At 35.1% G+C, this 13,681-nt stretch overlaps 2 protein-coding genes across 4 annotated transcripts in view; both read right to left on the bottom strand.

The window, feature by feature from the left end:
• Window positions 1-100: 100 nt before the first annotated feature.
• Window positions 101-7,026, bottom strand: cry-dash (cryptochrome DASH). Its single transcript, XM_058765457.1, has 14 exons — window positions 6,863-7,026; window positions 5,412-5,584; window positions 5,232-5,325; window positions 4,994-5,124; window positions 3,972-4,120; window positions 3,605-3,693; window positions 3,100-3,173; window positions 2,921-3,010; window positions 2,749-2,828; window positions 2,277-2,336; window positions 1,980-2,137; window positions 1,769-1,888; window positions 586-762; window positions 101-491 (listed from the first exon to the last, which is right to left on the bottom strand). The coding sequence occupies exons 1-14, from the start codon at window positions 6,923-6,925 to the stop codon at window positions 390-392; spliced, it is 1,560 nt and encodes a 519-aa protein (XP_058621440.1). The 5' UTR covers window positions 6,926-7,026; the 3' UTR covers window positions 101-389.
• A 636-nt stretch (window positions 7,027-7,662) lies between these two features.
• Window positions 7,663-13,681, bottom strand: part of map3k22 (mitogen-activated protein kinase kinase kinase 22) — a 60,101-nt gene continuing 54,082 nt past the window's right edge. For all 3 annotated transcript variants that reach the window (XM_058764770.1, XM_058764771.1, XM_058764772.1), the window contains 3 exons: window positions 12,987-13,116; window positions 11,221-11,398; window positions 7,663-11,122 (listed from right to left, as the gene is read on the bottom strand). In XM_058764770.1, coding sequence (XP_058620753.1) covers window positions 10,894-11,122; window positions 11,221-11,398; window positions 12,987-13,116 — 537 coding nt within the window. In that variant the 3' untranslated portion in view covers window positions 7,663-10,893. The remainder of the gene's footprint in view (window positions 11,123-11,220; window positions 11,399-12,986; window positions 13,117-13,681) is intronic.

Here is a 13,681-nt window from a genome sequence, read left to right as displayed (position 1 = left end):
TCATCACCGTTTCATTTGACAAGGGGAAAAATCCCAGTCCTTTTGTTTTTAGGTATAACAACTCCAAACCAAAACTTTTCATCATACTTGACTACACCGGGACATACGCAGGGATTTATTAAAACCACCAAAAATACAATATTGTATTCAACACAATATATAAAAATACATGAAAATCTGAGTTACACTTCATAAAAATGTCTTCAGAATTTGAGCAGCACTTTCTGTATCTGCGTGTGAAAACAGATTCTGAAAGATCAGCAGAAAACCACACTACTTTTCATTTCCCCTTCCTCATTCCACTGTGTAACCTGTGGCCTAAACAGATGCCTCGCGTCTATTTGTGATGCCCAGCAGCAGAAAAAGCACTTTTCCACTACATCTCCTCCTCAGAAACCCTTATTCTTGGAGAAGTAGAAGTCAATCCCTCTGTCCTTGTGTTGTCTTGGTGTGTAAGATGAGCCCTTCCTTCCTTTTGCTGATGGACCAGACTGAAAAGAAACCAATTCCATTGTGTAATTTGTTTAAAAACAAGCTCATCGTTGTCTCTAATAATCAATAACGTTAAGTTGCTAATAATCTTACTGATTTGTTGTTGATATGGCGACTCCACTCGGGTGCTATGATGACAGGGGAAGGGTATGTTTCGTTGAGTGAAACCTGGGCGCGTGAGAGTGCAGAGTTGCTGAGGGTCCAGGGGGTGTGAACGTCCCCACCTTTAATTCCTTGAAGCTCTGGAACCCACTGTCGCACATAGTCCCCCTTCAAGATATGTCATAAGTGTTAATTTTGTGTCAAAATATGCCTTATCCTGCAGTAATCTCTCAAATGCATGTATGTGTAACTTCCTCTTCCTATATTTACACTTACGCTCATAGTAAAGCCTGCTCACGTAAGGGACAATGAAGAGCAAGTAGAAAATACCAGAATATGTATTTTCGGCACTAAAAGCAGCTGTTCATTTATTATTAATGGTCATTTTAATTATTTAAACATCAATTTAATTTGCTGATATGTTACCATATGCAAGAGTTGGTGCATGATTTATTTATTTATATTATTTTAACCATCCTAAAACAATGTTTTGATTTTTTTTTTTTATGCTTCCCTTATCAATTTTGGTGTTTTATGATTTGTTATTTCATTGTATTTTTTATTTTACTGTTTAAGTTATGGTTATTTAATGACATGTTCCACTGTGACAACTTAAAACCTGCTCACTTAAATAACAATAAAGAGTATTTTAAAATGGAAAATACCAGGATGTGCCTTTATGAATATGATTCGCATAAGTTTAGGAACCAAAAGCAGCTGTTAATTTATTATTAATGATCATTTTAATCATTTAAACATCTGTTTAACTTAATGTTGATTAAAACAATGGTTTGACATTTTTGTTTCCTTTTCCAATTTAAGTGTTCCATGAATTGTTTTCTCATTATTTTACTTAAATTATGGTTATGGTTATGTCATGATCCACTGTGACAACTTACCCCATAGTACTGTACGCATTGCTATTGGAGCAGGTTGTCATAAAAGTTCAAGTTTATCCTTTCGTTTTAAGAATACAAATAACTAATATTACTTTTCAAAATAACAAAGTTAAAAAAATACATCTACTCAGAAATATTCACTGGAGTAATAAGTGCGACAACAAGACAACTACTCTCTTACTTTTTTGTTTAGATGTGCTAGCAAAATATATGAATCAAGAATGCAGGTGTTTTTTGGTTTAACGTGCTAAAGACCTGTAAAAACTACAACTTACGTTATTGTCATAGTCCAGTCCTTGTTTGATCATATTAAACTTCCTGTTTTCTCGTGGGTCATTTCCTATTCCAGCACTGTAGAGCCAGTTTCCGTAGTTGCTGCAGACGTCATGGTCCACCTGACACCAATGAAAGACAATAGAGCATCAAACGGCAGCAATAAGCAGAGAGCATCAACCCACTCCATCACACATAGCAAATGTTTCCTACCAGCAAATATTCAAACCACTCAGCGCCCAGTCTCCAGTCTAAACCCAAGTCTTTGGTCAAAAAGCTGGCCACATTTTGCCGTCCTCTGTTGGACATGAATCCTGTCAGTGCAAGCTCCCTCATGTTCGCATCTACAAAAGGTACCCCAGTTCTCCCCTCTGAACAACAAGCGAAAAATAATACACTTTTAATTCAGAGAAAATCTACTGAAATGTGCATTCTTCAGTTGATTAATAAAATCAAGTACAAAATTAAGAACTGGATAAAAAGACTAGCAAATTCTAAGATTCGCATTACCCTTCCATGCATTGAACAATGTCATATCTGTCTTCCAGGACACATGCTTGTCTTGCAGACCTTCAGATAACGAAGGAAGAAACAATCATTTAAACATTTCATTTGTTGAGATTAGAATTGAATTGAGCACTTTTAAATCTGTTACTCAAGAACCAGTAGAAGATTAAGATTAAAGAAAATAAGTACACAAAATTTGGCATTTTTGAGAATTTACATGTTTTGCCCTCCACATACACAGTTTGAAAGTTTGGGGTCAGTATGGCTTTTTTATTTGCAAGAAATTATAACTTTTATTCAGCAGGGATGCATGACATTGATAGTAACAGTAAAGACAATGTTTTGTAATGTTACAAAATTTCTTTACTTTCTATTGATCAAAGAATCCTGAAAAAAGCACCAAATCGGCATATTAGAATGATTTCTGAAGGATCATGTGACGCTGAACAGAAAACAAAATGTGTGGAGGACTTACCGTTCATATGAAATATTCTGTTTCCATATTTTAAACCCACAAACTTGAAGTAATCTCTCCACAGAAGTTCAAATATCACCCTGGTGAAGAAAAATTTTGTAATGATGCATATTAAAAAAAATTGACACGAGTTAATTTTATTTGAAAACATATTCCTAAACTTGTTACTCACCAGTATGTGCTTTGGTTGGCGGTTCGTTCAGCCTCATACTTCTTAATCTGCTCATAGATGTACCTGGGTGATATGCAGCCCAACGCAAGCCTGAAGGAGGAGGATCAAAAACCCATGACTGCTCAGTATTAGTCTGTGCTTTGCTCATACATTATGAAAACATCATTTTGAGGGCTCACCATGGAGAAAATTTTGTGGAATAGTCAACTCCGATCATGCCATTCCGGGTCTCCTTATAAGTTGCAACAGCATTCTGTAATAAAACAAGAGCATTAAGTATCCCTCTCTCATTGATTAAAGGAGTTGTTTTGCTGATTTACTCACCCTCTGGTCATCCAAGATGTAGATGAGTTTGTTTCCTCATTGGAACAGATTTGGACATTACATCACCTACTCACCAGTGGATCCTCTGCAGTGAATGGGTGCCGTCAGAATGAGAGTCGCTTTAGAAGATGTTAATTGATGGACTGGACTGGTGTGGAATACTTGTGGATTATTGTGATGTTTTTATCAGCTGTTTGGACTCTCATTCTGACGGCACCCATTCACTGCAGATGATTTATTGGTGTGCAAATGATGTAATGCTAAATGATGAAGAAACAAACTCACTTAGGGTGAGTAAACTTTTATCAAAGTTGAATTTTAGGGTGAACTATTTTAGAAAACTGTAAGAAGAGGCCTCACTGTATCCCAAAAGTAATGTTTCAGCCTAGCAAGAGCCTCAGTCTCTCCACCGCGGCATGGGAAGGCCGAGCGGCAGTCCTCCACCGGCTCTGAAACCACAGACAGGAAATATATCATGATTATTCCTCACTGCTTAACATAAAATGAATTCTGTGTATCTTCTAAATATTCCTCTGAGGACTATACAGTCATCTGAGAGGAAATCACAGCACAATTCATGTAATATTGCTAAAATAAGAAAGAGGAAATATGAATAACTGATTCAGCCTGGAGCTTTTCACCATCTTACTGACTGTGTCATGTTTTGCATCTTGAGATACTGGTGCAGTTTACTCTAAATACAGTACAATTATGTAAATCAAGGTACCCGTCTGTCCTAGGCCCTCAAATGTCGGGATGGTGCCCTCCTCCAGTCCAAGGGGAAGAGATTTAACCTGCTCCGGGGTGGAAAGGACAGGTCGCACTCTGCCCTGTCCCTCAACTACTTTTCTAAACTGGGTGTAAATATCAGGTAACCTAACAAAGACAGCGGAAATTAGAAGCATGAACAGGAAACTCAATCACACAAATAATGTGCTGATCCCACATGATTTGAATCCTAAAATACAGGAAGTTACAGTAGCAGTGGACTTGCAAAATAGTTTCCAGTACTTTTCTGTGAAGTTTCCTAGGAAAGTTGAATGAGTTGTTAAGTTTACTAACATAGATATGCTAAAGTAATTGGTTATGTTTTATTATATGTCAGCACCAAAGTTTATTTTAATGAAAAACTGTAATTTTAAGCACAAAAGCAATAAATAATAATAAAAAAAAAACAATAAAATAATTACTTATTAATTTAATTATTAGGTATTTTGCATTTTCAGATAATGGTTTTCATACACCTGTTTGGTAAAGTTGTTAAAGTATAGTATAGAGAAGATGCACTATTAAAAATGCAGAATTTAACTATTTTTATAGCAAAATATTATGTAGGAGGGAAAGGCACAGACCATAACAGTTCCATAATACTCTCAAAATTTTGAAACATTATCATTAACTATCCAAATCCCATGAAGGGATTACCCTAAGGTTACTTAATACCAGTGTTGTTATTGTTAAGTGACACTGTTCAAATGTTCAGTAATTGACATAATTCTAAAATAAAATAAATTATAAATATTAGATGAAAACCAAACTTTAAAAAACTCAAAATACAATTTAAACTTAAAAACGAAATAAAATAAATGAGAGCAAAATAGAAATATTAAAAAAGTATAATTAAACTAGTAAACTTGAAAAAAGCACATACAATTATCGAAACTTAAAAAATAAGCTTATTCAAAATATGAATATGTCCTATAATAGTATATAAATAATACCAAAATAACACTGCAACACTTGTCCTACCCTCTAATGTGACTGAATGGCAGATCATCTCTGTGGTAAAGAGTGGAACCCCAGAAAGTCTGAACTTTGACTTTGTTTTGGCAGCAGATGTCCTTTAGCTTCTTCTCCACAGACTTTTCCTCTGACGCCACCTTCAGGCAATAGACAAAGTGTCAGACTGCACTTTACATTCCCAGCACTGTATGTGGCCACAGAGCCTATAAGATCAGTGATGACTGTTAATGGCTCTGAAACGCACCTCCTCATGAAACGCCACAGCTGTGACTGAACCCAGCTGCTGAATCAAATCACTAACAACATCCTCCGGCTTCCCTTGTCTCACCAAGAGCGTGCTGCACAAAGGCATATAAATACATATTAATCATATAACATCAGTACGTGGACAGAAAGTACATTCTGTGTGTACTGAAGTTCTCACCTGCCCCGTTTCTTCAGTGTGGCCCTCAGGTCTTTCACACTGTCCAGGAGGAAACGTAAACGGAACGGACCAGTCTTAGGGAAGTTGAAGTGATAGGTGCCTTGGTAATGGCACGGGTCAAAGCAGTAGAGGGGGATTATGTGATCGGCATTCCTCTGAGCCCAATGAAACACCTGGATGAGTGAGGTAAAACCGGTTTGTCATGTTTTTCTAATAGGTCCAACGAAGCTTAACTTGTTCATTTGCCCAGTTCATAGAATTAAAATTTGTTTACTGGTTTAACAGATTAAAGGTTTGCTAGGTGTGTCATATGCATACATTTACATTACATTTAGCAGATGTTTTTATCCAAAGCGACTTACAAATGAGGACAACAGAAGCAAACAAAACCAACAAAAGAGCAACATGCAAGTGCTTTGACAAGTCTCGGTTAGCCTAACGCAGTACACGTAGCAAGGTTTTTTATTTTATTTTTTTTTTAAGAAAACAAGTAGATAGAATATAGAAAAAAAGAAACCTAGTGTTTTTTTGTTTATTTTATTTTTATTTTTTTTAAGAATAGACAGAATAGAAAAAATAAAGCTAGTGTTACTAGCAGTTAGAGAATAAATATGCAATTGATAGAGGGTCAAAATGTGTGTGTGTGTTTTTGTTTTTTTTTAAATAAAAAGAAGACAGATAGATCAAATAGAATTAGAATAGAGAGTGCTAGAGTTAGAGGGTCAAATAAAGATGGAAGAGATGTGTTTTTAGCCTACATACATACATACATAATATTGTATAATGTAAACACATTGTATGTAAACACAATCATGCCAATAAAGTACTTTTAAATTGAATAAATATAAATAAAATTAAAATATTAGATATAATTTAATATTTAATAAATGTAATTTCCATTTTTTTTGTATTAAAGCTTTCCCCTTGATTCATTTGTATTTGTAATAATCTATTATATTTACTTAGATTTAAATGTTATTGCTTGAGAGAGAGCGAGAGATATACAATATAAATATATTACAAAAAAAAATGAATTCAAGGCAGCATTAAAAATACGGCTAAATGTAATATTATATATATATATATATATATATATATATATATATATACACATACAAACATACATAGATTTACATTTAGTCATTTAGCAGACGCCCCTTGTGACGATTACGACAAACCACCCAATGAGCGCCCAGATTTCGCTTCATATGGACATGATGTTGTGCAACTCAACTAGATTAAAGAACTCCATTTATTATTCTCAAGTGTTCTGTTTTATAGTTAAAAAATATTATTAGTGAGAGAATCATTGCAACTTGTTAAATCTCGAGCAGCGTATCATGTAATAACGTTAAAGCGTGTTGATTTAGGCGCGAGTGTGTTTTGCTCGAGACAACAGACTGTACGCTTCTTTGTTCTACAGATTAGAAACCCTGTGATATTTACAGTACCTCGTTATCATGCAGACGCAGGTCGTTCCTCAGCAGACATATGACCGTACGAGAAGCGGACATCCTGGAAACAGGTCTTTAAAGAAGGCTCAAGCGGTCGTGTTTATGTTGAGAATGCAGACAGACCAGCGGTGGAAGACTGGAAGTGTGTCAGGGCACGTTTAGATAACGTGCGCGTGAGGTTACCAAACATGCTCATGTGCCCTTCTTACCAAACTTGCTCTGTCAATAAACTCTTAAAATAATGAAGAAAAAGTGTTTAGTAAGCTACAGTTAAACGTGAACAGGATTTACATACAATATATATAGCACTAACAAATAACGATTATTTAATATGAAAAATAAAAATAAAGTTAGTTAGGTTCAAGCTAAAACAATAGATATATTGTTCATAATCATGGCGTTTTGATAACTTTTGCTCAATTAATTGCCAAAATGACTCAAAAGTTAGATTTGAAAAAAAGCTCCAGCATCATTTGTTAGCATTTGTAACATGGTTTGATATTTTAAATCTAATGGAATAAAATAGTCTACTAAAATTCATTCAGTTCATATTAGTAATTTAAAGTGTATTAATGCGTTATTGATCACTGTAGGCTTAGTTATAGGCTAATTTAAAAAAAAAAAATTAATGATGCAAACGATGAAAATCTGTATATGCAGCATGTTTGTCTAGAATGATAAGTTATAACCTGTATTTTTAAATATGATGAGCTATATCAATGTATTTGCAACTGAAAAATTAATAACATTAAAATGCTTCATGTTAAAAACCAAATAACACAGAATAACAACAGAAGCTGGTTTTAGACAATAAATTTATTTATTCAAATGTACAAAATCACTAATAATAGTTTCCAGGCTTTTTCATCAAGGCAGCACAGAATTCTTCATTCTTAGCCCCTCAAAAACCAGCATGGTCTGTTCACCCTCAGCTGAGATCATCTGAAACCCAGACCTCTCCACAATCAGAACAATAACAATATACTGTGACTAAGGTACTTTGAATATAATGAAACATTATGACAGCTGGGTACAGTATGTATTTACAATACAATCCTCTTCAGTAAAAGATCTTCAGCAAATGTCCTTGACAGCATCAATGCGTGATACCGAAACCATCTTAAGGACATCAGAAAACACATTCCACCATTAAATGTTTTTAAAATGACTGACCTCTCAGAATAAGGGCATCAGAGAAGGCACTAATTGCAACATTAATTGCTGCTGGTGTATTTTTTCGAGTTCAAAACATAAAAAACAGCAATCATAGAATCAAGTGTTTAAAGTTTAGCATTTACATTTGGACAAGATAAAAAAAAAATACAAAAAAGTCATTTAAGACAATGTATGTTTAAAGGAATAGTTGATACAAAAATGTCATCCAAGATGTAGATGAGTTTGTTTCTTCATCAGAACAGATTTGGAGAAATTTAGCATTACATCACTTGCTCACCAGTGGATCCACTGCAATGAATGGGTGCCGTCAGAACGCGAGTCCAACGCTTATTAACGATGGATTTGTTTATTACAAATATTAAACACAGCATCTTTTCTCTGCACTGTAATCATGTAGTATTTTTATCAGCTGTTTGGACTCACATTCTGACGGCACCCATTCACTGCAGATGATCCATTTGTGAGCAAGTGATGTAAAATCTGTTCAGATAAAGAAACAAACTTTATAAGGGTGAGTAATTTCAGCAAATTTTCATTATTGGGTGCACTATTGCTTTAACATTTTTGTTACATTGTGTTTATTTTCATAATGACCAGGAAAACGTCTGCACATCAGCAAAGAATAGTTCGAATCAACAAAAGAAAGAAACTCACCATAGGTTACAAATCAAGACACCGAACATTTCTGAAGTGACCAAATTCATAATTCAAGCATCTCACTCTTTGGTTGTATTGGACTGAGTGAACAGTACAAGAATGCTAACACACCAGCCATAGTAGTCTTCTTCTCTGAAATATTGCTTTGACACTTTAGGGTAATTTTTATAATAATACAAAAAGTTTGGTATTGTCATTCCAAACGTGAATTTAAAAAATGTATAAAAATATCTCAGCTGATTATCCTATGTGCTCTATGCATGAGTCCAAGAGTGCAATGGGAACGTATTTACAGTGATTATCTCTGGGTAAAGAGTGCTTTAACTAAAACGTTACATAATATAAAAAAAGATGTGTTTATACAGTCTTCATTAGCTAAAAAGACATGAAAAAAATGACACATTTCTCTGTCTCATACCACTTTGGTGGTTGCATATGTCTTACTCTGTGTCATTCTTATTTGGTTAGATTCTAACCATCAAACACCGTAATCTTAACAAAAAATTACTCAAATGAGTATTGTACAGTACATATATCATTATAATTGCTCCATGAGGTCTTTTCTATGTACTTTCAATGACACTCAGGATTGGACCCAGGGATACAGAGGTACATGAGCCATAATCAAAATCAACTCTCTTTTATGACTAATTGAATTCTGTTAAACAAAAGACCACCTTAAAATGACACTCTAATACATGTGTGCCAAACACAGACTGCATGTGATTTGTCCAGCAACCCCTGTAGTATCGCATCAGAGCGCTTGTGCTGGTTTCAAGTGCATCAGGGGATCAGATAAAGTCAACCGGCAGTAATGCATGTAAACTAAGCTACTGTAATCAGTATTGTTTGGGCAGTGACACTTTATGTGCCATTCTGTGCCAGTATAGTAAGAGTTGGCACTTTGACTGCATTGTATCAATCCCTAGCCAAAGGCTCTGTCCCAAATGGCAATGACAAATAGGAGTGTCCATTATAAAGAAAAGGAGAAAAAATTTACTTTATAAAACTGGACATTTTTAGTAATGAATTTTATGGTTTAAAAAAAACAACAACTTTACACCATTTTAAAAAATGCCTATAAAATGTCATGTGGTGTAACCATCAATAATATATTTACATGTTAAATACACATTGAGTGTACACATCTTTATCGTTTTTGTTTTTTTATATTTGTGATTAATGTGAACTGATTGTTTTTGGTGCTGAAGGTTAAAAAGCACTTTTTTCAGAAATATTAATTATTAAATCAGAAATATTAAGGTTTTCGGGAGTCACACCACATAACATTTTGAAAGTATTTTTTTTTTAATAATTCTATATTACGCCAAACTACTTAAGTTGTTGTTTTCCCAAAACATTTAATTATTTTAATGAGGCTTAATTATAAGAACAGTTGTACTGAATTAATTTAAATTTATTTTTGGATAAATGAATAGATTTGGCCAAAAAACTAAATCGGTTTATGTCACCAACCCACTCTCAGCTCTCACTGCCCTTTAAAAGTTTATACAATTTGTCACAAGGAATGTTGGGTAATAGTGTGCTGTAAACCTTGGTCCCTTTATAGACTGTGATGACACGTTTCCATGGTTATCAACATCACAAATCTAGTAAAGTTTGTCATATTTTCATTTTGTAAATATTTAATATATATTTATAGTGCTATAATTTGTTATATTACCTTGACAGTAAATTACAAAATAATAATTTAAACTGCTGACATTTGACATCATTCTCTCTTCTGACTGCTATGATTCAACTCGCCATTTTATTTTTCCTCTTTTGGAAAGTTTTTTTTCTTTTGCTTTTGGAGCTAATGGGAATGCAAAATTATATTTGCTGTATAAGTTTACCCAACTATGACAACTTCTTCTGCTCCAGAGAGCCCTGAAAATGTAAAACCGGTCCATTTAGCAAAAGGGGTGTAGCTCATGAACTGATGTTCTCGAGTCAAGTGCGTCATTTGGGACAGGGCTCTGACTCTAATTAACAATACGGGAAGCGCTATCAGCTGTCCATGATATTTGTCGAGCTGCGTTAGGGAGATACACACCCCCTCGTTGTGGTCACGTTTGTTCCTAGTCGGCTGGTTGGTGGGTTTCTCCGGACCCTGGAAGGCAAGAGTGGTGATTGTCCGCGGGCAGGTGTGTGGTTTTCCCTGGGGACTCCAGAGAGATCCGAGATCTGTAGGATCAGAAGCTGCCCTGGACAAAAGGGTGGCTGAGAAGCCCCTCGGCAGTGGGCCGCCATTTCTCTTCCACAAAGATCTGCCGCAGGAAGTCCCTGCATGCATCGGACACACCCTCGGGCAGGTTTGGCTTAGTCGGCTGGGTTGCAATCTTGAAAATGGCTGCCATTGCTTCATATTCAGCCCACGGGGGCTTCTGGGTTAGCATCTCTACAACCGTGCATGCAACACTCCTGAGGAGAGAGTTATTATAGTTAACTGAAACTCGATTCAATAGTATCTCAATGCAACTAAAATAACGCTGATTTGCTGAAAATGCAACATATCTCACCAAATATCTGCTTTGCGTCCGTAGCCTTCTCCATTGATGACTTCCGGGCTCATCCAGTAGGGGGTGCCGGTGACCGATTTGATTCCCGTCCCAGACATGCAGATGGTCTGAATGCGCTTGCTCGCCCCGAAATCTCCCAGCTTCACATTTCCAGAGGAGTCCCTCAGAATGTTAGCGCCTGCGAGGAAACACGTGTAGATTGAGTTACACCAGTCGAGATGTTTGTCTGACCAACGATGACAACTGCATAAAATTATAAGCTGCCTATGGCTGATGGCGTTTGAAGTTTGAGACACTCTCTTTCTTCCCACGCTTCTAGTCGGAGTGATTTTCCGTTGCTTTAGCCGTGTTGCCTGTGAGATTTGTGCTTGTTTGAGTAGTGACTAATTCCCGCCAGCCACAAGATTTCCACACCCTGGAAGTCTGACTGTACTGTGAATGGAAAAGTAAGACCGAATACGAGAGGAAGGACAGAGACTCCTTCCTTTGAAGCACGTACTTACTGTGGATATTTCCAACAGAGGATCTTCGATTTGTTATGGGAATGACAGAGACTGTATTGGTCACGTGTGCAAAAAGTATGTGGCACTTCAAATGTCTGTATGTAAATGTAGTAGATAACAGTTTTGCAAACGTATGTTGCTGGAATGCTATTTAACATTTGAAAGTATGAGCATGTTCCACCAATTTTGCACAAATTTTGGTTCATTTTGGACACTGCATAATAAAAATGATAAATTCTACAAAAATAAAAAATACATTTCTATGGCAAAAAAAAAAATTACAGTAAAATTGTCAAATTTATGGTTTTTGCAAGTAAAAATGATAAAATATCAAATTACAGTAAAAGTCGCTGTGTGGTGCATCACATGACGACTATATTTTATATAAATAGTTTTGTTTCCTATTTTAATTATGTTTCTTATTTATAATATTATGATGATGGGTATGAACTGTCATTTAAGGTAAAAAGCAGATTTTGGTACTTTGAGTAGCTTGGAATATTAATATTATATCACTTAATGAAATATGCGGTCATAAGTTGTAAAATATACAAGCACCATATGCCATCCTGTAATACCTGAAACACTGACACTGCATTTTTTAAGATGAATTTCTGGCAACCACACCTGCCGTTTCTACTGTAAACTGAACATGAAATATTTTTTGAATGTTACATGTTAACAATATTTTTGATCATAATATTTTCAAATATATATATATATAAAATTTTTGTGCATATTTCAAAACTTCTTTTTGTGAAATGTTCTGATTAAAGTGATTGCGCCATGTTTCTTTAAAATAAATGTCACCTGGTTTGCTATTTTTAATTAATTTACGTAATGCGATTACATTTATATAGAACATTTTTAAGTGTCCATTTTTCAGGCCCACATCTGCTTTTCTAAATAGTTTGAGTGAATAAAGAATGTCCTTGTCTAGTTGAAGCAATGCTGACATTTTCTGGTAGGTAAATATAATTTTAGGACACTTAATATCAATGCTTAAAAAAATAGACTGGCTGTTAATTTTGGTCAGAATTTATCCCTAAAGTCCAGAGGAATGCAAAACCTTTCCCCCTTGCTATTTTTGGCAATACCAAAAGGAAGTAACACAAATCTGAGCCAAACCAATGTTATTTCACCTAATAAGATGGAATGTATTTCAGGTGGTGTGGTGCAAGCGACACTCTCCTTCAGATTTACATTACAAAGCAACAGCCCACTGTTCTTAGCTGGAGGTGATTTATGACTACTGCGATTTACCTTTGATGTCTCTGTGTACGATCATGTTGCTGTGCAAATAGTGGACTCCCTGTAGGATCTGTCGGGTGTATCTGCGGGTGACTTTTTCAGTCAGTGCTCCATACGCCTTCAGCTGGTCTTTAATAGAGCCCTAGACACACATGGACACGCAGATTAATCATACTGGACAGACAAGAGCAAAGAAGCCAGATACCATATTCAGCGCATAAAGTGTAAACATGTGTTTTATTCTCAAAAAGCAGAATAAACTATAAAAGCTATGTATTTTTATTAGGAAACTTCAAAAACAAGCTGTCAACATTTGCTTTGACAGGAAACATAAAAACAGGATTCAAACCTGTTTACCAAAGGATACAGTGCAATGGAAAGTGGTTTGACCCCTTCCTGATATCCTGATTTTTGTTGTTGCAAATGTGTTACTGTATTATTATTATTGTTAATACTGCACACAGGGATGTAAACATGTATTTTGCAACAAGTACAAAGTATTAAAATTTGCTGTTTAACTTGTATTTATTTCTTTTTAAGAAGTGTGCTATTACTATGGTGTTTTTACCCTTGTGTGTGATTAAATATAATATATGTGTACATATTTTATATCATAATATATAAAATGCATCAAATTATATTAAATATGATTAATAATAAATAAATACAAAATATTTCAATTAAGGTTCAATTTATTAACATTTGCT

The sequence above is a fragment of the Onychostoma macrolepis genome, chromosome 24 (assembly GCF_012432095.1).
Source record: "Onychostoma macrolepis isolate SWU-2019 chromosome 24, ASM1243209v1, whole genome shotgun sequence".
NCBI classification, from domain to species: Eukaryota; Metazoa; Chordata; class Actinopteri; order Cypriniformes; family Cyprinidae; genus Onychostoma; species Onychostoma macrolepis.
Note: the sequence above shows the minus strand (reverse complement) of the source record. Positions and strands in the feature narration are given on the sequence as shown.